General features: G+C 61.4%; 3 protein-coding genes across 9 annotated transcripts; 2 read left to right on the top strand and 1 right to left on the bottom strand.

Annotated features, from left to right (window-relative positions):
* The first annotated feature begins 14 nt into the window (after positions 1–14).
* Positions 15–15,116, top strand: SMARCD2 (SWI/SNF related, matrix associated, actin dependent regulator of chromatin, subfamily d, member 2). 2 transcript variants are annotated; one of them, XM_041399055.1, is made up of 13 exons: positions 15–84; positions 6,894–7,081; positions 9,152–9,194; positions 9,656–9,778; positions 10,112–10,231; positions 10,775–10,870; positions 11,685–11,786; positions 12,353–12,514; positions 12,703–12,800; positions 13,203–13,338; positions 13,415–13,537; positions 13,932–14,033; positions 14,133–15,116. In XM_041399055.1, the coding sequence occupies exons 1-13, from the start codon at positions 58–60 to the stop codon at positions 14,184–14,186; spliced, it is 1,374 nt and encodes a 457-aa protein (XP_041254989.1). In that variant the 5' UTR covers positions 15–57; the 3' UTR covers positions 14,187–15,116. The 2 variants fall into 2 exon arrangements, with proteins under 2 accessions (XP_041254989.1, XP_041254988.1); XM_041399054.1 differs by lacking the exon at positions 15–84 and having other exon boundaries at positions 6,740–7,081.
* On the bottom strand, positions 14,638–18,717 carry PSMC5 (proteasome 26S subunit, ATPase 5). 2 transcript variants are annotated; one of them, XM_041399056.1, is made up of 13 exons: positions 18,575–18,712; positions 17,970–18,041; positions 17,435–17,504; positions 17,189–17,286; positions 16,868–16,924; positions 16,568–16,798; positions 16,366–16,492; positions 16,099–16,289; positions 15,924–16,022; positions 15,715–15,825; positions 15,543–15,629; positions 15,272–15,327; positions 14,638–14,737 (listed from the first exon to the last, which is right to left on the bottom strand). In XM_041399056.1, exons 1-12 carry the CDS (start codon positions 18,611–18,613, stop codon positions 15,274–15,276), a joined length of 1,236 nt encoding a protein of 411 aa, XP_041254990.1. In that variant the 5' UTR covers positions 18,614–18,712; the 3' UTR covers positions 14,638–14,737; positions 15,272–15,273. The 2 variants fall into 2 exon arrangements, with proteins under 2 accessions (XP_041254990.1, XP_041254991.1); XM_041399057.1 differs by lacking the exon at positions 14,638–14,737 and having other exon boundaries at positions 15,218–15,327; positions 18,575–18,717.
* A 17-nt stretch (positions 18,718–18,734) lies between these two features.
* Positions 18,735–26,922, top strand: FTSJ3 (FtsJ RNA 2'-O-methyltransferase 3). Of its 5 annotated transcripts, none has more exons than XM_041399050.1 (22): positions 18,735–18,996; positions 19,587–19,713; positions 19,792–19,897; positions 20,041–20,087; positions 20,235–20,314; positions 20,807–20,906; positions 21,164–21,358; positions 21,759–21,874; positions 22,458–22,562; positions 22,639–22,739; positions 22,846–22,926; positions 23,030–23,182; positions 23,432–23,567; positions 23,655–23,851; positions 23,951–24,071; positions 24,226–24,319; positions 24,600–24,756; positions 24,845–24,921; positions 25,087–25,183; positions 25,266–25,449; positions 25,750–25,844; positions 26,057–26,922. In XM_041399050.1, the coding sequence occupies exons 2-22, from the start codon at positions 19,647–19,649 to the stop codon at positions 26,244–26,246; spliced, it is 2,499 nt and encodes an 832-aa protein (XP_041254984.1). In that variant the 5' UTR covers positions 18,735–18,996; positions 19,587–19,646; the 3' UTR covers positions 26,247–26,922. The 5 variants fall into 5 exon arrangements, with proteins under 5 accessions (XP_041254984.1, XP_041254986.1, XP_041254985.1 ...); XM_041399052.1 differs by lacking the exon at positions 18,735–18,996 and adding an exon at positions 19,021–19,067; XM_041399051.1 differs by lacking the exon at positions 18,735–18,996 and adding an exon at positions 19,037–19,085.
* The last annotated feature ends 245 nt before the right edge of the window (positions 26,923–27,167 follow it).

Below are 27,167 nucleotides of genomic sequence, written 5' to 3'. Positions count from 1 at the left end.
ACCGCCCTGCTGCGCGGCCCCAGCCCCGCGCCCGCCGCCGCCCCGGGCTACCGCGCCATGGGCCCGGCCGCCGCGCAGTACCAGGTGAGACGGACCAGGAGGGCCGCGGGGGGCACCGGGGGCCCGGGCCAGCGCTGGGGTGGCCGGACGGGCCGGCGGGGCCTTCCGGGGCAGCGCGGCCGGGCCCGGCTGGCATCGCCCGGAGCGGGCCCGGCACCGCCGGTGCGGCCGTTCTGCTGCCCCCGTTAGTCGGGACATCTCCCTCTTCCCACTTTGCACCCTCAAAGCCCGCTGAAAGTTGGGCCGGGCCCGTCCCCTCCCGCAGCGGGTGAGCCGGGCCCGGGCCGGGGTCGCTGCCGTGGGCCCCGGGCCCGATCCGTCTGGGCAGCCCCCGGTCCCTGCCCGTCCGTGCCCGTCCCATCCCCGGCACCGAGCCGGGAACACGTCTGTGTCCGTGCCAAAGGCGGAGGTAACGCGTGGAGTGCCGGTGTAGCCTCGGTGTAACCTCGGAGTATCCTCGCTGTGTCCTCCGGCAGGACCGGGGGTTGGTCGGTGGTGGGAGAGGAGAGCAGGCGCTCGGTGGTGCTGGGGAAAGTAAATTAAAACAACGAGCAGCCCTCCAAAAGCACGTGAAATAGCTCGTTTTCCAGCCTGGCCTCTTTTACAAGTAAATTCAGGAAGTAAGAACTGTGTTTACAAGCGCCTGGGGGGACAGGCACAGGGAATGGCTCCCACTGCCAGAGGGCAGGGCTGGATGGGAGATTGGGAATTAGGAATTGTTCCCTGGCAGGGTGGGCAGGCCCTGGCACAGGGTGCCCAGAGCAGCTGGGCCTGCCCCTGGATCCCTGGCAGTGCCCAAGGCCAGGCTGGACACTGGGGCTTGGAGCAGCCTGGGATAGTGGGAGGTGTCCCTGCCATGGCAGGGGTGGCGCTGGGTGGGTTTCGGGTTCCTTCCCACCCAAACCATTCCAGGATTCTATGCTATTCTACTCTAGCAGTAAGAAGCATATCCTGACACACATTCCTGCTCCCCCTTGCACACCTGGCTTCTCAGTTCACTCCCAAGCTTGTGCTGATTACTTTGGGATGAGTTTTCAAATGTGAAGCTCAGTTTTCCAGGCCGGCTGGAAATGGAGGAGCCCAGTTGTGCAACACATCCTTCTTGGCCGCCGCTGCCTCCTCCAGAGCAGCCTGATTTGCATGATTTAAAACTCAGGAAATAAACCAAGCTCAAGGAAATTCCGGCTCCTTAACACAGGAGAAGGAAACAACTTCCTCCTGCAGCCTTCAAAACGCCAGAAAATGGTGTTGGAAGCTGAGCTGGCCGAGCGTGAGCCGCTGGTAACTCGAGGCGGGGGCACTGCCTGACCTTCCATGTGCAGGGTGCAAAATCCAGCTGGGAGGCTGGAGCCAGCTGGGAGCAGCCGGGTAAACAGGCTGGCAGATGCTGCTTCCCCCACGGCTGGGCTGGCAGCAGGTGTCGGGAGCAGGGGCGATGTCCCCGCGGTGATGTCCCCGCGGTGTCCAGCACTGCTGGCACAGCGGGATCAGCCCCCCGGGCTGGTGTTGAGTGGCCTCTCTCCGAGCCTGGGGAAGGAGAGGATCCGGAGGGTCTGCCCTTTGTTTTGCAATTCCCAGGCTGAGGAAAACAGCCCCTCCCATCCCCTGCCATCTCCCCAGGGCTTGGTTCTGTCCCAGTTTTAGGAAGAGCTGCGTTGTTTGGGCACCAGGAGACAGAAGAGGCCCTGGCCAGGCCAGCGAGGGCTTAGGAGCTCTAATCTCAGGATTATTAAACATATGCTTGTCCTTTGGACATCCTTGTGTGCCTGCTGGGGATTTCCTGGCAGCCCAGGCAGGGATTCCAGGGGCACCTTTGGTGGGAGCTGACGGTTCCAGAGCAGCCAGGGGCCGGTGCCGTGCCTGGAGCAGGGAGGAGAGGCCTTTTCCAGGAGCAGGAAGATGGGGTGGTGAGGGGTGTGGGCAGATCCCCCACCCTGATCCCTGTCCCTGCCCCTGGAGCCGCCAGGATGCCCAGGCTGAGCCCCAGCAGCCAGGTTCCATAGAAGGTCAGCAGGAAGGAGCGTTCCTGGTTTTTCAGGTGCTGGTTTCAGGTTTAGTTGAGTTTTTCCCAAGTTTTGGGATTAACACCGTGGCCTGGAGCAGCATGGATCTATGTGGGATGAGACCTTGGAATTCAGCACTTTGACCTTGCAGTTAGCCCCAGTTGATGTTTCCATGGTGCACAATTAGATCCCCATTAAATGAATTTTACTGGCACGTGTTGGGAAGACAGAGCCTGGATTCCCTGGCCAGGAGGCTGCTGCAGCTCCAGGATTCCCAAGGCTGGAAGCAGCTCTGTGATCCTCTCCCTGGGCAGTGGGAAGGAAAGTCATGCATCATGGAGAAATCCATGGAGGAGCTGAAGAAGTGTGGAATGTTGTGCCAGGTGAAACTGGGGAGGCCTGGACATGCTGGAGAGGGTGCAGTGCAGGAGAAATCCCCCCTTGGGGAGCAGGGAGGGCTGTGTTCCTGCTCATGCAGTGCTGGGGACTGGCTTGGAGGGGGCAGGGGCCAGCAGCCAGGGCTAGAGCTGTTCCAGCAGGCTGCTTGTGCTGGATAACCCCACCCTTCCCCAGGGAGAGGCTTTCCAAGGCAGGTTTCATCAGAGCCCCAGCCTGGAGCTGCTTCCAGCCTGATCCAAAGCAGATGGACACTGTCCTTTGGAGCAGGGGGAGGAGGGCAGAGCAGAGCCCAGGCACGCTCTGCTGCTCCTGAGAAACGTGACAGGGAAGGGGGAAAGCAACACCTCCAGCCCTGCTGCTCCCTCTGCTTCCACAGGGCCTTCCCCAGAACCCTCCAGAAAGTTTGGCCTTGCAGGAACACCACGGGCAGGGTTTGTGCCAGGCCCATCTCTGCTCCTCCCCTGCTCCTTGTTCCTGCTGCTGTTCCTGCCCCTGTGGGATCTGAATCCCTGTGACCTCTCCTCTCCCTGCCCTGGAACATTCAGGGCTCCAGCTGCAGGGCTGTGGACAGGCAGGTTTGTCCAGCCCACACAGCTCTGCTGCTGCTGGAGACATTCCAGGATGTGTCCTGGATCTGCTGGGGGCTGTGCCTGTGCTGTGCCCTTCTCCCTTTGATTTACCACTTCCTCACATCGGTTTTACAGCTGAGATCTGGCTCCTGGAGCTCCTCCTGTGTCCAACACAGAGGTTTTCCAAGTGTGGGGAATTTGGGGGCTTGCAGGGAGCTGCAGCAGAGTTTGCAGCAGCAGCAGCATCTCCATCCCAGCTCAAGGTCTGTGCCAGCACCAGCCCAGGCTCTCCCTGGCACCCTCCCAAGAGGGATCTGCTCACAAATAAGGAGGAACAAAGGGGAAAATCACTCTTTTGGGGTGTGCAGGGGGCTCATGATCCCAATCCACGCAAAGCCCTGGGCAGCAGAGCTCTCCTAGAGCCCAGCCTGACATGGAGCTGGAACCCTGTTTGAGCAGGGGGTGTTTCTGTATCCCGGTGGGAAGTGCTGCAGCCTGGGCACGAGGGGAGGAACTTGCAGGAAGAGCTTTTGGTGCTGGGCCAGGTTCTGCTCCAGAGCCCCGGGCGAGGATGGATGTGGGCTCTGGCTGCCTGGTTCCCTGTCAGTGTGCAGAGCTGGATCCTGGAGCAGCACAGGAGGGGTGGGGAGGAGCCTTCCTCCCTGGCTGGGGAGGGGCAGGGAACAGCCAGGGTCCTGGACGGGCCGTGAAGAGGCTCTGGAGCTGTTTGCAGAATTCCTGCTTTGCCTCAAGCTCCCTTTCCAGCCCAGCTCCTTCCTGCAGATCCATCCTGGGATTTATTGCTCCTCCCTGCTGCCAGCCCCCGATTTCAGGGCTGCCCTTCCTCAATAAGGGACCTTTGGCAGGCTCAGAGGCTCCTGCCATGCCAGCAATCGTCCCTCAGGAACCCTCCCAGCTCCACTGGATTCAGCCAGGGCCGGTTCCAGGCAGAGCTGCCCCAGGCCCGTGGGGTGAGCAGTGCCCTGGGATGAACCCTGGGCACAGCCCTGTCCCTGGCAGGGAGCAGACATGAGCTGCTCGTCCCTAGCAGGGAGCAGACACGAGCTGCTCGCTGTCCCATTTCCAGAGGCTCTGCAGGGAGCGCTGGATGGGATCCAGGCTGTTCCTCCCGCTGAGCTTGCAGGGTTTGCCCTTTGTCTGCCCCTCCGAGGGGAGGGGACAGGGCGGGCCCTGCGGGTGGCACGGGGACTGGGGGTGCTGTGTAGGAATGAGCTCCTGCCTGGAGCTGGTTTAATCACATTTCCTGAGTTTAAGCCCTCTGCATCCTGGGAATTTCCAGACTTTCCAAGAGGGGCTGGAGACAGGCTTCACCCCAGGACTGTGGTGCTGCTTCCTGGCTTGGCTGAAGGTTTTAGGCTGGGCTTGTGTGAGAAGGGTTTGGGAGCAAGTCTGCCCCAGTCACTGGTGACTGGTTAAGCCAAGAGGCTTCTCTGTTGCAGATTTGAAAATCCTGAGAGTAAACTGAGAGGAAAATTCTACATGGAGGGTTCAGCCCTCCCCTTATTGCTCATCTAAAGGCAATCCAGTGTGGGTCCTTGGTGGGCTGGAAGTCACTCCCTGGCAGCTGAGCTGTGGCTGATGGTTCTCAGATGGTGTGGGAGGTGACGGTGAAGTTAAAGTGTGACAAATCTGTGTATCCTTGTGCTGAACCTCTCCCTACCAATGAAATTGTCTCAATGGAGCCCTGGAAGGAGCAGCTGGACACACAAGAGACCTTGCCCAGGATGTGGAGCTGTCAAAGACTCTCTGAAGCCTCCAGATCTCTCACTTCAGGGGTAGATCCCAAATGTGCTCCATGGAGTGGCAGAGGGAGGGAGGAGGGACCTCAGGGCTGCTCTGACCAAAGGACAGGAGCTGGGCATGGCTGGGTCAGTTCCAGGCAAACTCCTGACAGCATTCCCAGGGCAGGGAATGTCTCTGGAGCTGTGGAACTTTCCTGGCCTTCCAGGCACTAATAAACACCCGGGGCAGGGTTTTCCTGGGAGCCATTTCCTGCTCCTGGTGCCTCCAGGGAGTGCAGGCTCTGCTTCCAGCCTGGGCTCTGCACTCAGCTGCTCTGGGGGCCCAGGAATTTCCAATTAAAAGTTTCCCAGCTCCTTCTCGGGATGTCTCTGATTTTCAAAGCCGTGGCAGGTGTCAGCACAGGTTTGGGTTCCACAGGGGTTCCACAGTCCTGCTGGAGCTGAACTGCAGAACATTTACTGTGCTTTGTCGTGTTGCACAGGCTGTGGGTCCACCCGGCCCTGCCACAACGGATTTCTTGATAAACCCAAAGAAATTGGCCTGGCCTTGTGGTTTTGGCACAGAGAGGTGCTGCTGGCCCTGCTCGCCCTCGGCACTGCTGCCGGAGTCACGAGGAGCTGCACAAATGGGGCTGAGCAGGAGGAGAGGAACATCTGGGAGCAGGGAAAAGGAGCCTCCTGCCCTGGGGAAGGGAGGGTCAGAGCCTGGCTCTGGGCTTGCTGCTTCAAAGGCTCTGGAGCCTCTGTGGTTGTGTTTGTTGTGTAATGTGCTCAGCCCGGGCCTGGGGGGGTTTGAGCTTCCACGTGCAGTGCTAATCCTGGGGCCCTGCTGCTGCCCTGATCCTGCCTGGAACGCTTCTCCTCCCAGGATCTGCCACTGGCAGAGGCACCAGGGGCAGCTCAAACTCTTGGCTTTGTGTCTATCAGCTTTTCACAGAGGTGGGGGTGGTTTTGGGGGTTTTTTTAGGCTGCAGCTCCAACAAACCAACCCCTGCTACAGCTCTGAGCTGTGGAGGGCAGGCTGGCTGCATCCCATATTCCCCACCCTGCATCCAGGCCTTGCTCCCAGATGTGCCCCTGTGTGCAGGGAATGAGTGTTTCCTTGGCTCCCCGCCCTGCAGGGCTGTGGGGATGTCCTGGCACGTCAGGAGCCTGGGGCAGGGCAGAAATGTTGCTCTGCTGGCTTGGTGGCTCTCCCAGCCTCCCACCTTGGCAGGGGGAGCTGAGGATCAGAGGATCCCAGGAAGCTGCTGGATCAGCCAAGGTGGAGCAGGGAGGAGCAGGAGGGGTGGCTGGTGTGTCCTGAGGGGACAGCCTGGTGGCACCTGAGGCACCAGTGGGTGCCAAATCATTGCTCTGAGAGTGCAGGGGGGCTGCCAGGGCTGGGATCCCTCAGGGTTGTGTTGTGGCTCCCAAATTCCCTGTGTGTGTCCCTGGAAGGGGAAGGAGGGGAGCTGGTTGCTGACGGGGGGAGCTGCTGCCTCCTGCACCCCTCAAGTGGCCTGTGGGAGGAAGCGGGATTGCCCTGCTCCCCCCTCCTGTGCTGCTTTCCAGAGAGGAACCCACGAGGTCCCCAGGGTGGGGACATTGCTGGCAGGGTCCTTGTGCTGCTGCAGCTGTGGGGGGTGGCACAGGGCCTGACTTTGGCTCTGCAGCTGCCAGGCCAGGCTTCCCTGCACTCCTTGGCTTCTCCCGTTCCTGCTTTCCCATCGCTTCCTGCAGCTCCTGCTGGCATTCCCTTCTCCCTGCCCTGGCCCGGGATGCACCCTGGGGAAGAGGTGGCACCCAGGGTGGGTGGCGCAGAGGGTGGATGGCACACAGCTGGATGGCACCCAGGGTGGATGGCACCCAGGGTGGGTGGCACACAGCTGGATGGCACCCAGGGTGGATGGCACCCAGGGGGGGTGGCGCAGAGGGTGGATGGCACACAGCTGGATGGCACCCAGGGTGGATGGCACCCAGGGTGGGTGGCACACAGCTGGATGGCACCCAGGGTGGATAGTACCCAGGGAGGATGGCACAGAGGGTGGATGGTACCCAGGGTGGGTGGCACCATGGCCAGCGTCCTGTTTCAGCCCTGTTCCATCCCTGTTCTGCAGCAGCGGCCTGGGATGCCCCCCGGGGGCAGGATGCCCATGGCAGGGCTGCAGGTGGGACCCCCGGGAGCCCCCCCGTACGGAGCAGCGACCCCGCTGAGGCCCGGCCTGCCCCAGGCCATGATGGATCCCTTCAGGAAGCGCCTGCTGACCCCCCAGGCACAGCCACCCATGGCCACCCCGAGGAGAGGGTAAGGCTGGCATGTCCCATCCCTGAGGGGGCCCCATGGGAGGACGGGCTGGGTCCTGGCTGCACTTGGTGAAATCATGGGGTGGGTGGACTGGAAGGACCTCAAAGCCCATCCAGTCCCACCCCAGGGCACCTTCCACTCTCCCAGGGTGCTCCAAGCTCCTTGAACATTCCCAGGACTACCACACTAATCCATGCTGCCAGGGAGCTGCATCCCTGCTCCTCAGTGCATCTAGGTTGTGTTTCACCTCCTGTTTTCCATCTGAACTGAGCCAAGAGCTGCTTGGTTCAAACCAGGCACAATAACTCATTCCAGGAATCTTCTGCTGGGAAACTTTTCCAAAGCACAGGAGAGCCCTGTTCTGGAAATAACTGTATAAATATAAATAATATTTAATATAAATGTAGATATCAATGAGATGTCACTGCAGATACAGAGCTGTAAAAAGATGGATGTAATTCCATTCAGGACAGGGATCCCAGGCTGTGTTCAGTCAGGGTTTGGCTCTCTTCGACACCCCAAAGCCTCTCCAGGTCCCCATTCAAGTGTCACATCATGCAGAGTGCCACAGCTCCTGTGGCAGAGGTGCAGGGAGGTGGGGACCAGCAGCGTTTTCCTCCAGCCTGGCACCTGCCAGAGCTTGGGAATGGGATATTTTGGGATGGAGGCAGAGATTCCTCAGTTTGCAGCTTCCTCTCACTCTGGTCTCCACACCAGGAACCAAAGAGTTTCTTGGGGTCCCCAGCAGCAGCTCCTGGGGGTCTTCTTCATCCTCCCAGGGGTGCCTAGTGGCTCTGGCAGGCACAGACGTGGCTGGAAGTGTGGGATGGGGCTGGCAGATTTTGGGGATGCTCCCTGGAGCTGCAGTCAGGGCAGGACTCTTTGTTTGGGCTCTGCCAGCAGCTCCTTGCTGGTTCCCAGCCCTGGTCCCTCTCTGTGGGGGCTGTTTGGTTCCTAGAATCTCCAAGCGGATCCCTTGGTGCTCATGGATGCTCAGGTCCCCATTCCCTTCCCTGGCAGCTCCATTGGTTCCCTGATCCCTCCCGGGCCATCCCAGCACTGCTGAGCCAGAGCGCGCCGGGGGCTGGGGACAGGGAGCAGCCTGGCACCCACAGGGACATCAGGGCTGGGATCAGGGATCAGCCAGGCTCACAGCTGGGTATTCCCTGCTCCCAGCTGCTGGATCAAGGGATTAGGAGCTTCCAGCTGCCCTGGGGTGTCCAGACCCTGCAGGAGGAGGGGTTGGGTGGGGCAGGCATTGCTCCAGAGTGGGGCTCTGTCCTATCCTGGAGTGTTCTGGAGCATGCAGTGTCCCCCAGATCTCTCCTGTGTGATCCTGCTGCTCCACGTGCAGCTGGAGGAACAGGAATTCCCTGTGCTGCTGGAACCTGCCCCATCTCCCAGGCAGGAAGGCAGGAGAGCATTCCCTGCTGTGCCCAGAGCATTCCCTGCTGTGCCCAGAACATTCCCTGCTGTGCCCAGGCTGAGCAGGAGCTGCCTGGGCACTGGGGTGGGCTCGGGCTGATGGGAATCTGCAGTGGGCAGGGTTGGATCCAGCCAAGCTGGATTATCCCAGGATTTCAGCCCCACCACAGCAAGGTTTGGTTTGAGCTGGGTTTAAGGGAGTTCCTGGCAGTGGCTTTGGTTTGGAGCACTGGGAGAATGGGATGGCTGCTTTGAGAGGGGAAGTTTGGGAAGTCTGTCCTGCAGCCCTGGCTTTGCCTTGTTATCACCTTTGCTTTCTCCAGCATTTCCTGGATTTCCTTCCCCAGGGTCAGGCTGCAACATCCAACACCTTTCCCCCAGGAATATCCTGAGTGGGAATGGACCCCCAGGACCATCCAGTCCCACCCAGGCCCTGCCCAGACCCTCCAGCAATCCCACCCTGGGCATCCCTGACAGCTCTGTCCAAACCCTCCTGGAGCTCTGGCAGCCTCGGGGCTGGGACCATTCCCTGGGGAGCCTGGGCAGTGTCAGCACCTCTGGGGAAGAACCTTTCCCAAAATCCATCCCCCCAGAGGGCAGGCAGCAGGGTGTCCTGTGGGAGCTGTAACTTTCCCTGTTTCCCAGGGTGAAGAGGAGGAAGATGGCTGACAAGGTGCTGCCACAGAGGGTGAGTGTCACCTCAGCCCACGGGACAGAGCTGAGCTGCTGCAGGGGAGGGGGGGGTCCCCCCCAAAAGGAAGGATCTCCCTGAGTTCCCTCCTGCCCCTGGGAATTTCTGTTCAATCCCAAACCAGCCTGGAGTGTTTCTGTCTCCCTCTGGCACAGCAGGAGAGGGTTGGGGTGGGGCTGGACTCTGAGCAAGCAAGGAGCAGGAATGGGGTGGGATGGAGATCTCAGGAGGTCTCTAAGAGTCCCTCTTGGAATTCCAGGGATCTATTCCATGCAGGAATGCTGCTGGGAGCAGCAACAGACTCCAGACTGGTTTGGGCAGAGCTTTGCAGGGCTCCAGGCTGGGTTTAAAATAAAAACTGGATGCTGGACTCGTCACCTGGTGTCTCCCTGGCTGCTGGGGCTGTGGGGTGATCCAAGCCATCCCAGCACACTGGGATTGACCATTCCTGTGCCCAGATCCGGGAGCTGGTCCCAGAATCCCAGGCCTACATGGACCTCCTGGCCTTCGAGCGCAAGCTGGACCAAACCATCGCTCGGAAGAGGATGGAGATCCAGGAGGCCATCAAGAAACCCCTGACGGTGAGCTGGGGCCTGGCAGGGGGGCTGGAAGTCATGGAAACGTGGGAAACTGAAGGTTGGAAAAATCCTCTGAGGTCATCCAGTCCAACCATCACCCTAAGCCATGTCCCCAGGTGGAGTATCCACACGTTTCTGGGGCACTTCAGGGATGGGGAGGTTCCACCTCTGCCCAGGGCAGCCCATTCCAATGTTTCACAACCCTTTGTGTGGATAAATGTTCCCTAATATCCACTCTAACCTCCCCTGAGGCCGTTTCCTCTCCTGCTGAGCTGGAGATGGGTGCTGCAGTCCCCTCTCACCCTGTCCCTCCCTCTCTCTGTTCCCATCCCACAGCAAAAGCGGAAGCTCAGGATTTACATCTCCAACACCTTCACCCCGGCCAAGGAGGAGGGAGAGGGGGGCGAGCGTGTGGCCTCCTGGGAGCTCCGTGTGGAGGGGAAGCTGCTGGAGGATGTGAGGATGCAGCAGGGCTGGGGGGATGGTGGGAGGAGCATCCAGGGGGAGGGAGGGAGGGAGGAGCTGGTCAGGATCCAGGAGGGATGGGGTGATGGTAGGAGGAGCTGGGATAGGGATAAGGTGCTGGTGGGAAGAACTCTGGTCCATGGGGATCATCCAGGAGGGATCAGGTGCTGGTGGGAGGAGCTGTGGGTCCATCAGGACTCAGGAGGGATAAATAAATGATGGTGGGAGGAGGAGCACTGGTCCATAACAATCCATGATGGATGACGAGGGGTGGGAGCACTGGTCCATAAGGATGGTCCATAAGGATCCAGGAGGGAAGGAGTGATGGTGGGAGGAAGAGCAATGGTCCATCAGGAGCATCCAGGAGGGATGAGCAGGTGGGAGGAGGAGCACTGATCCATCAGGACCATCCAGGAGGGATGAGGAGGTGCTGGAAGCACTGGTGCTGTGCTGAGAACTCAGCTGGGGCAGCAGCTGAGCTCTGGGGCCTGGGGCTGGATTTGGGATCATGAATCTCTGCTGCCCTGTCTGCAGCCCAGCAAGCAGAAGAGGAAGTTCTCCTCCTTCTTCAAGAGCCTCGTGATCGAGCTGGACAAGGAGCTCTATGGGCCAGACAATCACCTGGTGGAGGTGAGGTGGGAGGGGATCCCGGTGGGAAATAGAGCACAGCCCTGCTGCTCCCCTCTGGGTGCTCAGCTCCCAGGCCAGGGCCTGTCCTACTGGGAGAGGGGCCTGAGCAGGTTTTTGGGGCTGGGAACAGTGTCAGGCCTCCATGGGGACTGGGCTCTCCTGCTTTCCCAGCTCAGGTTTAGGATGCTTTTCTCCCCTGGCAGAGCTCAGGTCTGAGCCCTCCCAGCCCAGGTGCTCAGCCAGAGCTGGAGCTGTGGTGTGTGGGGCAGGGATGCGGCCCCAGAGGCAGCTTTGCCCCAGCCTGGCACAGATGGGTCCCCACTGGGGTGCTGATCCCACAGAGGCTCACCCCAGTGCCCTGTGGGAAGAAGGGTTTGCCCACCTGCCTGTCCCTGAGCTGGAGGGTCCTTGGGGGGTTTAAGCCATGCCTGGGAGAGAGATCAGACTTTATTGGGTGCTCCTGCCTGGAGCTCTCCCTGCACCCAGCTCGTGCTTTTGCCCTGGGGGATCCTGTGGAGAGGCTGAATCCCCTTCCAGGGGAAGCTGGGAGCAGCTCTGGTGCACATTCCTGCAGGATTGATCTAGAAGCTGTGGGAGCCCTGCAAACCAAGCACTCAGGGCTGGAGCTTCCCCAGTCCATGCCAGTGCTGGGCTGGGAGAGCTCTGAGCTGCCACCACTGGGACCAGGAGCTGCCAGGGGTGCCCCAGGCTGTGTGGCTGTGCCAGCCCCAGCCCAGCTCTGCAGACACCAACGCTGCTGGCAGGGCTGGTTCCATGGCCCTGGCCTGAGCAGTGTCCCCGTTGTCCCTTGCAGTGGCACCGGATGCCCACGACCCAGGAGACCGACGGCTTCCAGGTGAAGCGTCCCGGGGATGTCAATGTGAAGTGCACCCTGCTGCTCATGTTGGACCACCAGGTACGGCCTGGGGCCACCCAGGGGTGGGGATGGGCTGGGACAGGGCTTTGGATGAGCATTTGGAAGTGCAGGGATTGAAAGGAGCACGGGGAGCTCCAGGCATGGACCTGCAGTAACACAGACGCTGGGGGGGACTCCCAGGGGCCAGACAGACACCCCCCTCTTCTTTGGGCAGCAGCAGCAATTTCTCCATGGAAAGGGAGTTAAAAACTGGGACAGGGCCTTGGATGAGGGTTTGGGGGATGCAGGGATTAAAAGGTGCACAGGGAGCTCTGGGCATGGAGCTGCAGTGACACAGGGCCTGGGGGGGGACACTCCCGACTGCCTCTTCTTTGGGCAGCAGGAGGAATTTCTTCATGGAAAGGGAGTTAAAAAGCAGGACAAGCTGCCCAGAGGGTGCTGGAGTCCCCATCCCTTCAGCTGTCCCAGGAACACTCAGTGAGTGTCCCAGGAACACTCAGTGCTCCAGGCTGGGGACAGGACAGGGGTGGGTCAGGCTGGGCTCTGCTCCGGGGGGGCTTTTCCAGCCTGGCTGGTTCTGTGGCTGACCCTGGCTGTCCATGCAGCCCCCCCAGTACAAGCTGGACCCACGGCTGGCCCGGCTGCTGGGGGTGCACACCCAGACCAGGGCCAGCATCATGCAGGCCCTGTGGCTCTACATCAAACACAACAAACTGCAGGACAGCCACGAGAAGGAGTTCATCAACTGTAACCGCTACTTCCGCCAGGTACCTGCACATTCCCCCCTCCTCCGGCTGGGAAAAGCTTCTCACCGGCTCCACAGCCCCTCCAGGCTCTGGCTGTGCCCCTTCCCTGGGCTCTGGCTTGCACCACCAGCTTGGGGATGCCCCACCTGGCTGCACAGGTGAGGGGAGACCCTGCCACGGGTGCCAAAGGCTCTGCTTTGCCCCCCCAGATCTTCAACTGCGTCCGCATGCGCTTCTCCGAGATCCCCATGAAGCTGGCAGGGCTCCTGCAGCACCCGGACCCCATCATCATCAACCACACCATCAGGTGGGGGCACAGCCCTGAGGGCTCTGGGCTGGGCACTGGGTGGGCAATGGCTCCAGGGCTGAAGGGGCTCCATGGGATGGGGAGTGTCTTCAGGACTGGGGGTGCCCCATGGCGTGGAGAGTGGCCAGTGTCCCTGGGACTGGGGGACTCCACAGGCCAGGCAGTGTCCCCAGGACTGGGGGGGCTCTGTGGGCCAAGCAGTGTCCCCAGGGCTGGGGGCCTCTGTGGGCTGGGGGCACAGGAGGCTTTGAGGTCTCCAGCCTGAAGGATCAGCACAAGTCACCTTGGAGAGGAAGAACCACGAAATTTGAGGCTTCTTGGGGCACTGGTGTTGCTGTTGGGGGTCCATCCACCCCCAGCCAGGTGTGGGCTCAGCAGGTCCCCCCAACCCCATTCCCCCAGTGTGGACCCCAATGACCAGAAGAAGACAGCCTGCTACGACATCGACGTGGAGGTGGACGATCCCCTCAAAGCCCAGATGAGCAATTTCCTGGCCTCCACCACCAACCAGCAGGAAATTGCCTCCCTGGATGCCAAGGTAAGGAAGGGACACTGCCAGAGGGCAGCCGTGTCCTGGGGGGACACAGCTCCTCTGACCCCTGTCACCTGCCCAGATCCACGAGACCATCGAGTCCATCAACCAGCTGAAGACACAGAGGGATTTCATGCTGAGCTTCAGCAACAACCCCCAGGATTTCATCCAGGAGTGGATCAAATCCCAGAGGAGGGACCTCAAGGTAAAGGGGAACAATTTTGGGGAGGTTTAGGTTGGATATTGGGAGAAATGTTTTCCGGGAAGGGGTTGCCCAGTGCTGCCACAGCTGCCAAGAGCAGTGGTGGAGTCCCCATCCTTGGAGGGGTTCAGAACCATGGATGTGGCCCTTGGGGATGTGGGTCACTGGTGAACGTGGTGGTGGTGTTGGGCTAAGGGTGGGAGCTCTTTTCCAGCCTTAACAATTGCATGATTCTGAAGCCCTGGGGCTGGGCAGAGTCAGGGACTGGGAAGGGTCTGGGTTCCTCCCGGAGCTCAGGGAGGGGTCTGGGTCCATCCCGGAGCTCAGGGAGGGGTCTGGGTCTCTCGTGGATCCCTCTGAATCCCTCACTCCCGCTGCCCCGTCACGTTTGGGTCAGATCATCACGGATGTGATCGGGAACCCCGAGGAGGAGCGGCGGGCCGAGTTTTACCAACAGCCCTGGGCGCAGGAGGCCGTGGGCAGACACATCTTTGCCAAGGTGAGCTGGGGTGTGGGACGGGGTTGGGGTGGCAGTGACAGAGCCCCGGGAGCCCGGGCAGTGTCCCCTGTCCCTCCCTGACCGCCGCGGTGTCCCCAGGTCCAGCAGCGCCGGCAGGAACTGGAACAAGTGCTCGGGATCCGCCTCACTTAAGGCGGGCGGGGCCCGGGGGCCGCTCCCGCCCCGCTGCCCGAGCCGGACGGTACCGACTGGAAGCCACAGCACTTGCACAAACCCGATGTGCCTGGAGGGATGGGAGCCCCCCGGGGCTCCCCGGGCCGAGCACAGCGGAGTCCCCGCTCCCCCCAGGCCCCCGCAGCGCCTCCTCCGCTTTGCATCGCGCCCCTCCCCGCGCAGCCCCCGCGGGTTCCCCGCTCCCCTCCCGCTCTCAAAACTCCCCCGGGAGCCGGGAAGCGCTGCCCGTGCCCATGGGGAGGAGCTGCCAGCCCCACCCCGAGCCCCGCAGGCCCGCCCTGCCCCTCTTCTACCAAAGTTCGTCATTCCAAACGCCAGCTCCCCCCGACGTTTTGCACTATTTTTGTGAACAGGTTTTATATATATAAAAAACAAAAAAAAAACCACGAAAAAAGAAAAAAAGGCAGCGTTTTGTACAGTGGGTTTGTATTTGATTAATTAATATATTGATTGAGTTCCTCTTCCCACACTGGGCTCTGCAGGGGCTCAGGGAGGCTCCCAGGGCTGCTCTGGAGATATGGAACCGAGGGCTGGGGCTCATTTTGTGACAATCAGTTTATTCCTTACCCCCCCTCCCGCTGTTTTACATAATTCCATAATTAACCACTTGTCTTGATGAGGTTTGGGGGCAGAGGGGCTGGCTCTGCCCCAGGAGCCTGTGGGGGCACAGGGGCACCAAGAACTGGAGATACGGGGGAGGAGGGAGGGGACCAGGGGGCAGTGCCACCACTGCCACCCTCACTGAAGTGCCTTTGCCCCCCTGCAGGCTCCCAGGTTGGGGGGGCGTTTACAGATTCCCAGGGTTGGGCTCAGGGGTTCCTGCTCTGCCTCTCGTGTAACCAGTTTTTGTCTATTTTGGATCTTTTCTAATAAAAGCAGTTAGCAGCAGCTCTGTGGGGTGTGTGCTGTGTCCCACAGCTCTTGTGGGGTGTGCAATGTCCTGCAGCCCCCACCCCAACCCCAAATCAGTCCCCAACTCAGCACCCAGGCCTGGCCACAGCAGCTCTTTATTGACAGCACAGAGGGAGCAGCTCCAACCTCACCGTTACTTCCACAGCTTCTTGATAGACATGTTCTTCTCACTGTCCTTCTGCATCACCTGGGGGGAGAGGACAGGGGTGGGTCCAACATTCAGTGCCCAAACTGGGTGTTAATTACCCAAAAAAGACGTTTCAGCCCTGCACAGGGAGGGCTCACCAGCGTCTCCCATGTCACTCACGGTGACAACCCCCTTGTTTGTGCTCCTGGTAAACGCCACCCAGGACACTTTGTGCCGCCATCACCCCCCAGTGTCACCTCTCCCCTGGCACCCACCTTGGCCACAGCCATCTCAAAGTCCTCCTGTGTGACGTGCACTCTTCTCTCCCTCAGGGCATACATCCCTGCCTCTGTGCACACACCCTGAGGGGACAGGAGGGGAGCATCAGCCAGTGTCCCCCGTAGCAGCCCCCATGGCAGCCCCGTGTCCCCAGAGTCCCCAGCTCACCTTCACCTCAGCCCCCGAGGCCCCCGGCATCAGCTCCGCGATTTTCCGCAGGTTGATGCCCCGGGTCAGGTTCATCTTCCGTGAGTGGATCTTGAGGATGTCCAGGCGGGCCTGGAGCAGGAGCACAGGGATGGTTGGAGCCCAGGAATGGCTCCCAGGGAGAGGGTGAGGACAGCAGGGACAGGGCCAGCCAGGGGTGGCTCTGGTACCTCCTCGTTGGGAGGGGGGAATTCGATTTTCCTGTCGATGCGGCCGGGGCGCAGCAGGGCCGAGTCCAGGATGTCGATCCTGTTGGTGGCCATGATCACCTGCACAGGGGGACAGCTGTCACCACCCCGGGCACCGCAGGGCTGGCAGGACCCCAGGCAGGGCCACCCCCTCTACCTTGATGTTCTTGGTGGCCTCGAAGCCGTCGAGCTGGTTGAGGAGCTCGAGCATGGTGCGCTGCACCTCGCTGTCCCCGCCAGAGCCGCCCTCCAGGCGCGACGAGCCGATGGAGTCGATCTCGTCCATGAAGATGATGGAGGGCGCGTGCTCCCGCGCCATCACGAACAGCTCCCGCACCATGCGGGCCCCTGGGGACACCGGGCTCAGCCTGGCCCCGAGCCCACGCGGCCCCCAGGAGTCCCAGAGCCACCCCCGCCCCCGTACCTTCCCCGATGAACTTCTGCACCAGCTCGGAGCCGGACACGCGGATGAAGGTGCAGTCGGTGTGGTGGGCCACGGCCCGGGCCAGCAGCGTCTTCCCTGTGCCGGGGGGGCCGTAGAGCAGCACCCCCTGCAATGGCCACACGGCCCCTCAGAGCCTGCCTGGGGCCACGGGCCAGCCCAGGGCCCCCCGAGCAGCACTTGCCTTGGGCTGCGCGATGCCCAGCGCCTCAAAGAGCTCCGGGTGCTTCACGGGCAGCTCGATGACCTCCTTGATCTCCTTGATCTGCTTGTCCAGGCCCCCGATCATCTCGTAGGTGGAGTCTGGGACCTTCTCCACCATCATGAGGGACACCAGCGGATCCACCTTGTTGGGCAGGATCTTGTGCAGGGTGTAGCTGTCGTTGCGCAGGGCCACGCGGCAGTTGGGGGTCACCTGTGGGGACAGCACATGGGTGGGTGTCCCTGCCAGCCCTGGGGACCCCCACAGCCCCGGGGCACTCACATCATTGATGTCGATGTTCTTGTCCACATCCACCACGAACTTCCCCTCTGGGTGCACCTGTAGAGGATCAAAGACCCCCGGGAGTTGTTTCCCTGGGAATTCCCTGCTGAGGGACATCCCCATGGCCTGGGAGGAGCAGGAGCCAGGAGCTCCAACCCCACTGCACACCCAGGGCAGCCCCGGGCCCAGCAGAGCCACCCCAACAAGCTCCTCTGCACAAGGAGCTCCCGCTCCACGTCCCCGAGCTGTCCCATGCCCTGTGGGGACATGGGGCTGTCCCCCAGCCCAGCCCTGTCACCTGGGGGCAGCTCAGCCTCGTACCTTGACCAGCACCTTCTTCTTGTCCATGGCTCTCACCACCTCTCCCACGTACGATCCCTGCTCCTGCAGCAGCTGCAGCTCCTCCCGCAGCAGCCGCACTGGGGAGGGACAGCTCAGCACCAGCCCTGGCAGCTGGAGCCCCCGAGGGGGAGCCCAGAGGCCCCAAAGCCCAGCCCAGAGCTCCCAAAGCTCAGCTCAGAGCCCCCAGGCCCAGCCCAGGGGAGCAGGAGGAGCTCCAGGCCCTACCTTTGGCGTTGAGCTCGTTCCTCTGTGCCTGCAGCCGCCGCAGGTTCTGGCTCTTCTCGTTCACGATGAGCTGCAGGGAAAGGCTTTGCTGAGTGGCCTTGGCTCAGGCACACCCAGCACAGAGAATCGTGGAATGGTTTGGGTTGGAAAAGATTTTAAAGCTCATCTCATCCCACCCCTGTCATGGCAGGGACACCTCCCACTGTGCCAGGCTGCTCCAGCCCCAATGCCCAGCCTGGCCTTGGGCACTGCCAGGGATCCAGGGGCAGCCACAGCTGCTCTGGGCACCCTGTGCCAGGACCTGCCCACCCTGCCAGGGAACAATTCCTAATTCCCAATCTCCCATCCATCCCTGCCCTCTGGCAGTGGGACAGAGACCTGGACAGGAGCAGCCCCAGCTCGGAGCACAGCCCCACCTCGTGTCCCCAGCGCCCCCAGAGCAGGTCCTGCCTGCCCACAGCCCTGGGGCACGGGCACACCATCCCGGCTGGAAGCACAGTGACACGGTCCCGGTGTCCCCCGCAGCTGTGCTTACCTGCAGCTCCTCGATCTTGGACAGGTAATACTGCCGGAGCCCCGAGCCGCCCTTCCCGTCGTCCATCTCCATCTGCAACAGCAGAGCTCAGCGCCACCGACACGCCCCGCACCCCGCCGGCCTCGGGGCAGCCCCGCCGGGCCCCGATTCCCCCAGCAGCCCCGCCGGCCTCCGATTCACCCAGCAGCCCCGTCGGGCCCCGATTCATCCATCGGCACCGATTCCCCCAGCAGCGCCGCTCCTGGGCCGGCTCCTGGCTCCTCTTTTCCCTCCTCCCATCCTGGTCCCAATCCCCGAACCCCCCTCCCGCGAGGGTCCCGAGCGTCCCCTCCCTCCCCTCCCCTCACTCCCTGCCCGACACCCCCGAGTCCCGTCCTCCCAGGTGCGCGCAGCAGCCCCAGCTCCCGTTCCCCTGCGAGCCCCCCGGTCCTGTCCCGGTTCCGTCCCACCGCTCAGGCTCCGCCGCCTTCCCCAAACCCGCCTAGTCACGGCGCTGCCAGGCCCCGAGCAGCCCCGGCCGCAGCACAGCCCGGGCAGCCCGAAGCACCCGGAGTCCCTCCCCGAGCTCCGCCGGTTCCCCCCATCCCGGTCCGGTCCGTCCGCACCTGCTCGGGCCCGTCCAGCGCCATCTTCTCCGCCGGCATCGGGCCCCAACAAAGATGGCGGCCGCCGGCTTCCGCTGCCCGGCCCCCGACGCCCGGCTTGAGGGCGTCACTTCCCCTTTCCGGAAAACACACTGCCGGGCCGCGCAGTGCGCATGCGCAATCACTCCTGTCGGGACTGCGCTGCCATCTTGGGGTGGTCGAAGGTGATGTGTCCGTGGGTAAAGCTCCGGAAGAGACGGACAGAGTTGCGATCGCGCCACCGAGCGGGCTCGTTATTGTTCACCGCACTTCCGGGGAGCCCGTTATCCTTCCCCTTCTTCCGCCCGCAGGCTGCAGAGGAGGGGTGCGCCACTCCTAAAATGGCGGCCAGGGCAGGCGGAAGAGGAAGCTGACTGGTTCGCGCAGGGCACGCCGGGAAGGCGGTGCGGGCACGCGGCGGGACGGGACCGGCACCGAGACCGAGACCGAGACTGGGATCGGGATCAGGATCAGGATCAGGATCAGGATCAGGGTCTGGATGGGGATCGGGTCTGGATCGGGGTCGGGGGAAGGGTCTGGATCGGGGTCGGGGTCCCGCGGGATCGGGATCGGGATCGGGATCGGGTCTGGATCGGTGTCGGGGGAAGGGTCTGGATCGGTGTCGGGGTCCCGGTGGCGGCTCGGGCTGGGGAAGCGGGTACGGGGCTGTCAGGGCTGGGGGGATGTCGAGCCCGGGTGGTGGCAGGCTTCAGGGGAGAACAGCGGGGCCGGGCTGCCCGGGGCGCGGGTGAGCCTGAGGGGGCAGTGCCGGGAGCGATGAGGGGGCGCTGGGGGGGACTGGGAGGGCGGTGAGGGAGGAACTGGAGGGGCACGGAGAGGGGTAACGCGGGCACCACTGAGAGAGAGCTGGAGAGACACGGGGGGACACTGGAGGAGACACTGGGAGGACACTGAGAGAACACCGAGGGAGGCCGGGGCTCCCCCGCAGCGCCTCGGGGACCCCAGGCCGTCCCTCAGCCCCGTGTCCCCCCAGGCCCGAGCCCTCGGCTGACAGCACATCCCAGCCCCCACGAGGGGCCGCCCCACCACCACCATGGGCAAGAAAAGCAAACTGGGCAAGAGCCGGCGGGACAAGTTCTACCACCTGGCCAAGGAGACGGGTGAGGGCCGTGCCTGGCGCTGGGGACGGGGGGCTGCGGGCCCGGGCATCCCCTGAACCACCCTCGTGCTCCCCCCAGGCTTCCGCTCCCGCTCCTCCTTCAAGCTGCTGCAGCTCAATCGCAAGTTCCAGTTCCTGCAGAAGGCCCGGGCCCTGCTGGACCTGTGTGCGGCCCCTGGCGGGTGGTGAGTGGGGACAGGCCGCCCACAGTGCCACCAGCTGGCCCGGGGCTGTCCCTGTGCTCTGTCCCAGCCCCCGGCAGCACGGTGCCAGGCTGAGAGCTCTCCTGGGCTCCTGCTGCAGCCCTGCTCCTCTCTCTTCTTCCCAGGCTTCAGGTGGCTTCCAAGTTCATGCCGGTGTCCAGCCTGATCATCGGTGAGTGGCAGCGTTTGGCAGGAGCTGGGGACAGTCCCTGGCTGTGACAGACACAGGGGATCCTGGCAGGAGGGGGGCTGGGTGGGGAAGCCACTTGGGATGGGCTGGAGCCCCTTCTGAGGGCGTTTGCTGTGTTTCTTCAACCAGGGGTGGATTTGGTGCCCATCAAGCCCATTCCCAACGTGGTGACCCTGCAGGAGGACATCACCACCGAGAAGTGCCGCCAGGTACTGCCCTGTGGTTGTGCTTGAGGCTCCCCAGGACGAGGGAAGCGATGAGAATCTTGCCTCCGTGTTTCAGAAAAGTGATTTATAGTATTATGATATTGTATTATGTTAAAATGCTATACTAAAACTATACTGAAAATAATAGAGAGGAAGGATCTATCAGAAAGCTGGAAAGGAATGGAATGAATGATAAAAACCTGTGGCTCTCAGAGAGTCCAACACAGCTGGACCATGATTAAGTAGAAACAACCAACATGGACCAATCAAAGATGCACCTGTTGCATTTCACAGCAGCAGACAGTTACTGTTATTCTTTTCTCAGATTCTCAAGAGAAAAAATCCTGGCAAAGAGATTTTCATAAAATATCATGGTGCCACTGCCCCAGGGTCACCTGCTGGCCTGGGGCTCTGCAGGTTCCGTGGTGGCAGGGGGGTCACAGGGGATGGGCTGGGGTCCTCGCTGAGGGACAAATGGGTGTCCCTGTCCCACAGGCCCTGCGCAAGGAGCTGCAGACCTGGAAGGTGGACGTGGTGCTGAACGATGGAGCACCCAACGTGGGAGCCAGCTGGGTGCACGACGCCTACTCCCAGGGTGGGCACAGAGGGACATCTCCTTGCTCCTAGAGTTCCAGGCTGCTGTGGCTTGGGAGGGACCTTAAAGCCCATCCAGTGCCACCCCTGCCATGGGCAGGGGTCCCTTCTCCTGTCACAGGGTACTCCAAGCCTTCAGCCTGGCCTTGGGGATGGGGCAGCCACAGCTTGTCTGGGAAACCCGTTCCAGCCTGTCTCTACCCTCCCAGTGAAGGGTCAGTCCCTCCCTCCGTCACTCCTTGTTCTCTCCTGCTGCAGCCAACCTGACCCTCATGGCCCTGAAGTTGGCCTGTGAGTTCCTGTGCAAGGGTGGCTGGTTCATCACCAAGGTGTTCCGTTCCCGGGATTACCAGCCCCTGCTGTGGATCTTCCAGCAGTTCTTCCAGAAGGTCCAGGCCACCAAGCCCCAGGCCTCTCGCAACGAGTCTGCTGAGATCTTTGTGGTGTGCCAGGGTGAGCAGCCAGGGGGACCTGGAGGGGCTGGGAGAACCTGCTGGTGGCTCTGATCCCTCCATCCCAGCAGGAATGGTTCTGATCCCTCCATTCTGGGTGGCTCTGATCCCTCCATCCCAGCAGGAGTGGCTCTGATCTCCATCCCAGCAGGAGTGGTTTTGATGCCTTCATCCTGAGAGGAATGGCTCTGCTGGCTGTGATTCTTCCATCCTAGGAGGAATGGTTTTTATGGTTCTGATTCCTCCTGGGATGGTGGAATGGGTCTGAGCTCTCTCTCCCCAGAGAAGTAGCTCTGTTCCTTCCATCCCAGGAGGAATGGCTCTGATTCCTCCATTCTGGTTGGTTGTGAGCCCTCTATCCCAGACGAATGACTCTCGTGGCTCTCATCCCTCCATTCCAGGTTATCAGGCTCCAGACAAAATTGACAGCAAGTTTTTTGACCCCAAATATGCCTTCAAGGATGTGGAGGTTACCGCCAAGTCTGTCAGTGAGCTGGTCAGCAAAAAGAAGCCTAAGGTATGAGCAAGGCCAGACACAAATGGGACTGGGCCTGAAGAGGTTGAGGGAATTAAAATTGTTCAGAAGAATGCAAGATTTTGGGATGGGAAGTGTTGGAAAAGCCAGTTTGGGGGAGGTTTGGAGCCCTAAAGTTGCTGGAGTGGGGATTGTAAGGCTGGGACTGGGTCAGTTAAACCCTACAGATTAGGGATTAGAACCCTACAGGGATTAGAACCCTACAGATTAGGGATTAGAACCCTACAGGGATTTAGCACGGCGTTTGTGCCTCTCTGAGGTGGCTTTAGGACAGTCAGTCTGTGTTAGGTGGTCTTAATTGAGCGTGGAGCTGACAAAATTCTGCCATTGTCAGCTCTTGTGTCTGAGGGGGGCTGGGAGCTGCTGCTGGGCTGGGACTGGTGACTTCTTCTAGCTCAGGCTGAGGCTGGAAATGATTTCTAAAGTCCTCAAGAACAATCCACAGGCACATATACGTGGCCACTGCAGCAAGACATGAGTTATGTGACCCCATCCACCATTCAGGGCTGGTGGTATCTGCCTGTGTGTCCCCTGCCCTGTCTGCCACAGCCCCTTTTCCCCGCAGGCCGAAGGCTACGCCGAGGGTGACACCACCTTGTACCACCGCTTCACCCTCATGGACTTCCTCAAGGCTCCCAACCCCGTGGACTTCCTCTCCAAGGCCAATGAGGTGGGTGCCTGGAAGGACTCCCTGTCCTGTGGAGGGGAGGCTGGGATTTAAATTCAAATCCCTTTTCCTGTGCCAGATCACACTGGGGAATGGGGAGCTGGAGAATCACAGCTCCACCACAGAGGAGCTGCGCCAGTGCTGCAAGGACATCCGAGTGCTGGGCCGCAAGGAGCTCAGGTGCTGGGGGACACTGGGGCAGCCACACCTGCAGCTGGGCCTGGGGGACAGCCACACCCCCCAGCTGGCCCTGCTGGCTGTCCCTAACAGCTGCCACCCCACCCAGGGCCCTGCTGAACTGGAGGACGAAGCTGCGGCGGTTCCTGGCCAAGAAGCTGAAGGAGCAGGCAAAGGAGTTGGATATCAAGTAGGGCCAGGGAGCAGGACTGTTCCCAGGCTGGGATGGGCTGTCCCCACGCTGGGATGGGCTGTCCCCAGCACAGCTTCTCTGAGCTCCTTCCTTTTGGCAGCCTGAGCTCCGGTGAGGAGGAGGAGGGCAGGGAGGAGGAGAAGAAGGAGAAGATGGAGGCGAAAGCTGCGGCTGCTGAGGAGGCAAAGGAGCAAGAGGAGGTGGAGCTGGCCTTGGCAGAAATGAAGGCCAAGGAGCTGGCAGAGCTGAAAAGGTAGAAAGAGGAGGAGGGATGGGGTTGCAGCCATGGAGACAGAGGGTGACAGAGTCAGTCTGTCCCTCTGCTGGGGGGGTTTGTGGGTTTGGGGTCCTTGGGCTCATCTGCTCCTCCAAACAGTGTTCCACGCTGTCCCAGCACTGGGGACCCCTTGCAGGGGGCTGGCAGTGCTGTGGCAGGAGCTGAGCCTCTGGGGTGTTTGTGTGTGGTGAGGACAGTGTGGCCTCATTCCTTTGCCTCGTCCAGGAAGAAGAAGAAGATCCTGAAGGAGCAGAGGAAGCAGCGGGAGCGTGTGGAGCTGAAGATGGACCTGCCTGGAGTGTCCATCGCCGACGATGGTGACACCAGCATGTTCTCCCTGAAGAGCATCCACAGGACCCCGGTGGGTGGGGAGCTCCTGGGGACAGCGGTGTGAGGCAGGGCTTGCTTGTCACTCGTGTCATTTGTGTGACTCTAAGCTGTGCTGCAGCTGCTGGATGAGCTGTCCCGCGGGGACATGGCCTCTGCTGACGCCCTGCTGGAGAGCAGCCCTGGGGACGATGACATTTACGTGTCGGATCACGACGAAGAGGACGATGTGTCCCTGGCCAGCGACCTGGACCCGGAGGAGCTGCTGGAGATCGAGGCCCGGCAGCGGAAGCTGCAGCGGGAGCAGCCAGGGAAGAGGTGAGAGGGGAGAGACCTCCTGGGGCAGGGGCTGCCCTGGGAACAGCTCCAGGACCCAGCCAGGGCTGGGGACACTGATCTTGCTGCTGCGGGTTACAGGGCAAAGTTTAAGCAGAAGAAGGAGGAGGAGGAGGAGCAGGAAGTGGAGAATCCCCTGCTGGTCCCCCTGGAGGAGAAATCTGTGCTGGAAGAGCGACAGACCAGCCTGTGGTTCGGGAAGGTGAGTCCCACTTGTGGGGCAGGAATGATGGGGTAGCCTCAGCCCCAGCAGCTTCCCTGGACTGCTCTGGGGCTGACCCCTCCCCCCGCCTCCTCCCCGGGGTTGGCCCCTCTCAGGCCTGCCCTGGGTCTGACCCCTCTGTTCCCCATGCCAGGACGCCTTCGCTGGCATCGAGGATGATGCGGACGAGGAGCTGGAGCTGGGCCAGGCCCAGATGTTGGCTGAGAGGCAGCGTGAGGCTCAGAGAGGTGAGGGGACACAGGGACAGTCCCAATATGGAGCATTGGTCCAGCCTCAATAAGGGATGCTGCCCTGAGCAGCAGCATGGAATGGTTTGGGTTGGAAAGGACATCAAAGAGCACCAAGCCTGGCCATGGGCAGGAACCCCTCCCACTAGACCAGAGAGTGTTCCCAGCCTGTGTCACTAACAAGCTGTCATTAGTGCTGTGTTAATGAGCAGGATCTCTACGGAGGATTGGTGGCAGGGTCTGCCTTGGCTCTGTCTCACACAGTGCTTCCCATTCCCAGACAAAACAACAAAGAAAGAGCAGAAGAAGAAGAAGAAGAAGGTGGCCCAGGAGGAGGCTCCAGCTGAGCCCAGCCCTGCAGCAGCCACAGATCCTGATGCCAGTGAAGCTCAGGAGGAGCAGAGCAGTGACGATGACAGCAGCAGTGAGGATGAGAGGTGAGGGCTGAGGGGGGTCTGGGTGTCCCTTCAGCTCCACAGTCCTGAAGAGCTGAGAGACCCCAGCCCTGCCCACTCCTCTCCACAGGCCACTGGCACCGGTGGGGAGGAAGCGGGGCCGTGTCGAGCCCTGTGGCTTCGAGGTGGTGCCTATTGAGAAACCAGGTGAGTGGGGGGCCATGGGGGTCCCTCGGGAGGGACAGGAGGCAGGGACAGACCTGGGGGTCCCTTGGGAGGGACAGGAGATGGGGGCAGGGACAGACCATGCTCCCCAGGGCTGCTCCCTGGCTCTTGGGCTGCAGCCAGGCCAAGCTGTCCCATGTCCCACAGTGAAAAGAGTCCTGGATGCTGAGGGTCTGGCCCTTGGCTCTGTCATTGCCACCTCCAAAAAGGCCCGGCGGGACCTCATCGACGACTCCTTCAACAGGTACCAGCTGGGGGCTGCAGGGGCTGCAGGACAGGTGTAGTGGGGCCCCATGTCCTGCTCACAGGTCACCTGGCCCCTCCAGGTACTCGTACAACGAGGAGGAGGGGGAGCTGCCCGAGTGGTTCACGGAGGAGGAGCGGCAGCACCGGCGCCGGCAGCTGCCCGTGGACAAGCAGACAGTGGAGGCCTATCGGCAGCGCTGGAAGGAGATCAACGCCCGCCCCATCAAGAAGGTGGCAGAGGCCAAGGCCCGCAAGAAGAAAAGGGTGAGTGGGGATGGGCTCCCAGGGGTGCCGTGACTCCTCTCCCAGAGCCTCAGTCTTCCCTCTGATCCCCCTGTTCTTCTGCCAATGCCCCTGTCCAATCTCTGATTCCCCATCCTTTTCTGTCCCCCCTGTTCCATCTCTGACCCCCCTGTCGAAAGAGCAGACCCCCCATCCCTCTTCCAATTCTCCTGTCTCTCCTCTGACCCCACCTCTGATCCTCCATCCTTCCTCTAACCCCCATCCCACCTCTGACCCTCTGTCCCTCCCCTGACCCTCTGTCCCCCCCTGGCTGTCCCCCAGATGCTGAAGAAGCTGGAGCAGATGAAGAAGAAGGCCGAGGCTGTGGTGAGCACCGTGGACATCTCAGAGCGGGAGAAGGTGGCCCAGCTGCGCCGGTGAGTGGCCAAGCCAGGATCCAGCTCATCCCTTTGTGGTTTGGCCGTGGTGGGGCCATGTCCCCTCAGCCATTGGGACAGCTCTGTGTCCCCAGCCAGGCTGATCTGGGGGTGGCAGAGCCAGAGGAGGAGCGGGACCCGATGTTGTCCCAACACCATGTTTGGTTTTTGTCCCACACAAACTCACTCTGACCTTTGTCCTTCTCCTGCAGCATCTACAAGAAGGCCGGGCTGGCCAAGGAGAAGCGGCAGGTCACCTACCTGGTGGCCAAGAAGGGCGTGGGACGCCGGGTGCGGCGTCCCCCCGGTGTCAAGGGCCAGTTCAAGGTGGTCGACAGCCGCCTCAAGAAGGATGTGAGGGCTCAGAAGCGCAAAGAGCAGAAGAAGAAGCGCCACAAGTGAGGTGGGAGTGGCTCCATCCCCAGCAAGAGACTCTGCTCGGGGCACAGAGCTGGCTCCTGTGCCCCACTGCCACCTCAGGAGCCCTGGGGACAGGGCTGGGGTTTGGCCACACCTTGTTTATTCCGTGCCTGGCTGTGACAGTGCCTCATGCCCTCCCCTGGGCACAGAGGGGTCATTTGGCTCCAGTGCTGTGGCCCTGGTCCCTGACCACAGCTCCAGGTGTCACCAGGCTGGCTCTGCTCAGTGACTCACCCTGGGGACATCACAGGAGCATCCATGTCAGCCCCAGCTGTCCCCAGGGAGGGTGTGGCTCTGGGGGACACCTCTGGGCCAGATTTGTCACTGAGGTGGCAGAACAGAGTGGTACCTCTGCCTGGAGCAGCTGCTCAGGACAGCAGAGATTAATTAACCTGTGAGGGTGCCCAGGGCTGTGTCATGTGCCTGGGTGAGGTGAAGGACCCATGCTGTACATGCCCTTGTGCCATGTCACAGGCAGAGAGGGCACTGCTGGCTGTGTTCTGTACAGCTGCTCATGCCTCAAGACCTCACCCAACTTTGTCTGACAGGGATTGACTCTCCTGACCTTCACCTGCTGCCCCAAGCCACAGCAGCCAACCTCTCCCCTCTGTCCCCACCCCCTTCTCCCTCAAGGAGAAGAAAGACCAAGAGTAAAGAAGTGCTTGACTGCATTGCTTTATTTAGACCCAGGGCAGGGGCTGGGGTCCACCAGGCCCTAGCTTCTCTCCAAGAGGCACCTGACTGGTTTGTGCTGGGATTGCAGTGTCCCCAAGTCCCTTGAGGTGACACTAGCATTGTGTCAGTGCTGGGGAGGGGGCTGGGGTGGCATTGTGGATCCCAGGGTGGGTAAGGAGTGGTGGGGACCTGCCAGGGAAGCTCTGGCATGAGGGAGGAGCTCTGGGT

The sequence above is a fragment of the Onychostruthus taczanowskii genome, unplaced genomic scaffold (genome assembly GCF_017590055.1).
Source record: "Onychostruthus taczanowskii isolate IOZ18803 unplaced genomic scaffold, ASM1759005v1 scaffold152, whole genome shotgun sequence".
Taxonomy (NCBI): Eukaryota; Metazoa; Chordata; class Aves; order Passeriformes; family Passeridae; genus Onychostruthus; species Onychostruthus taczanowskii.
The sequence above is the reverse complement of the archived record's forward strand: the minus strand, read 5'-3'. Positions and strand labels throughout refer to the sequence as shown.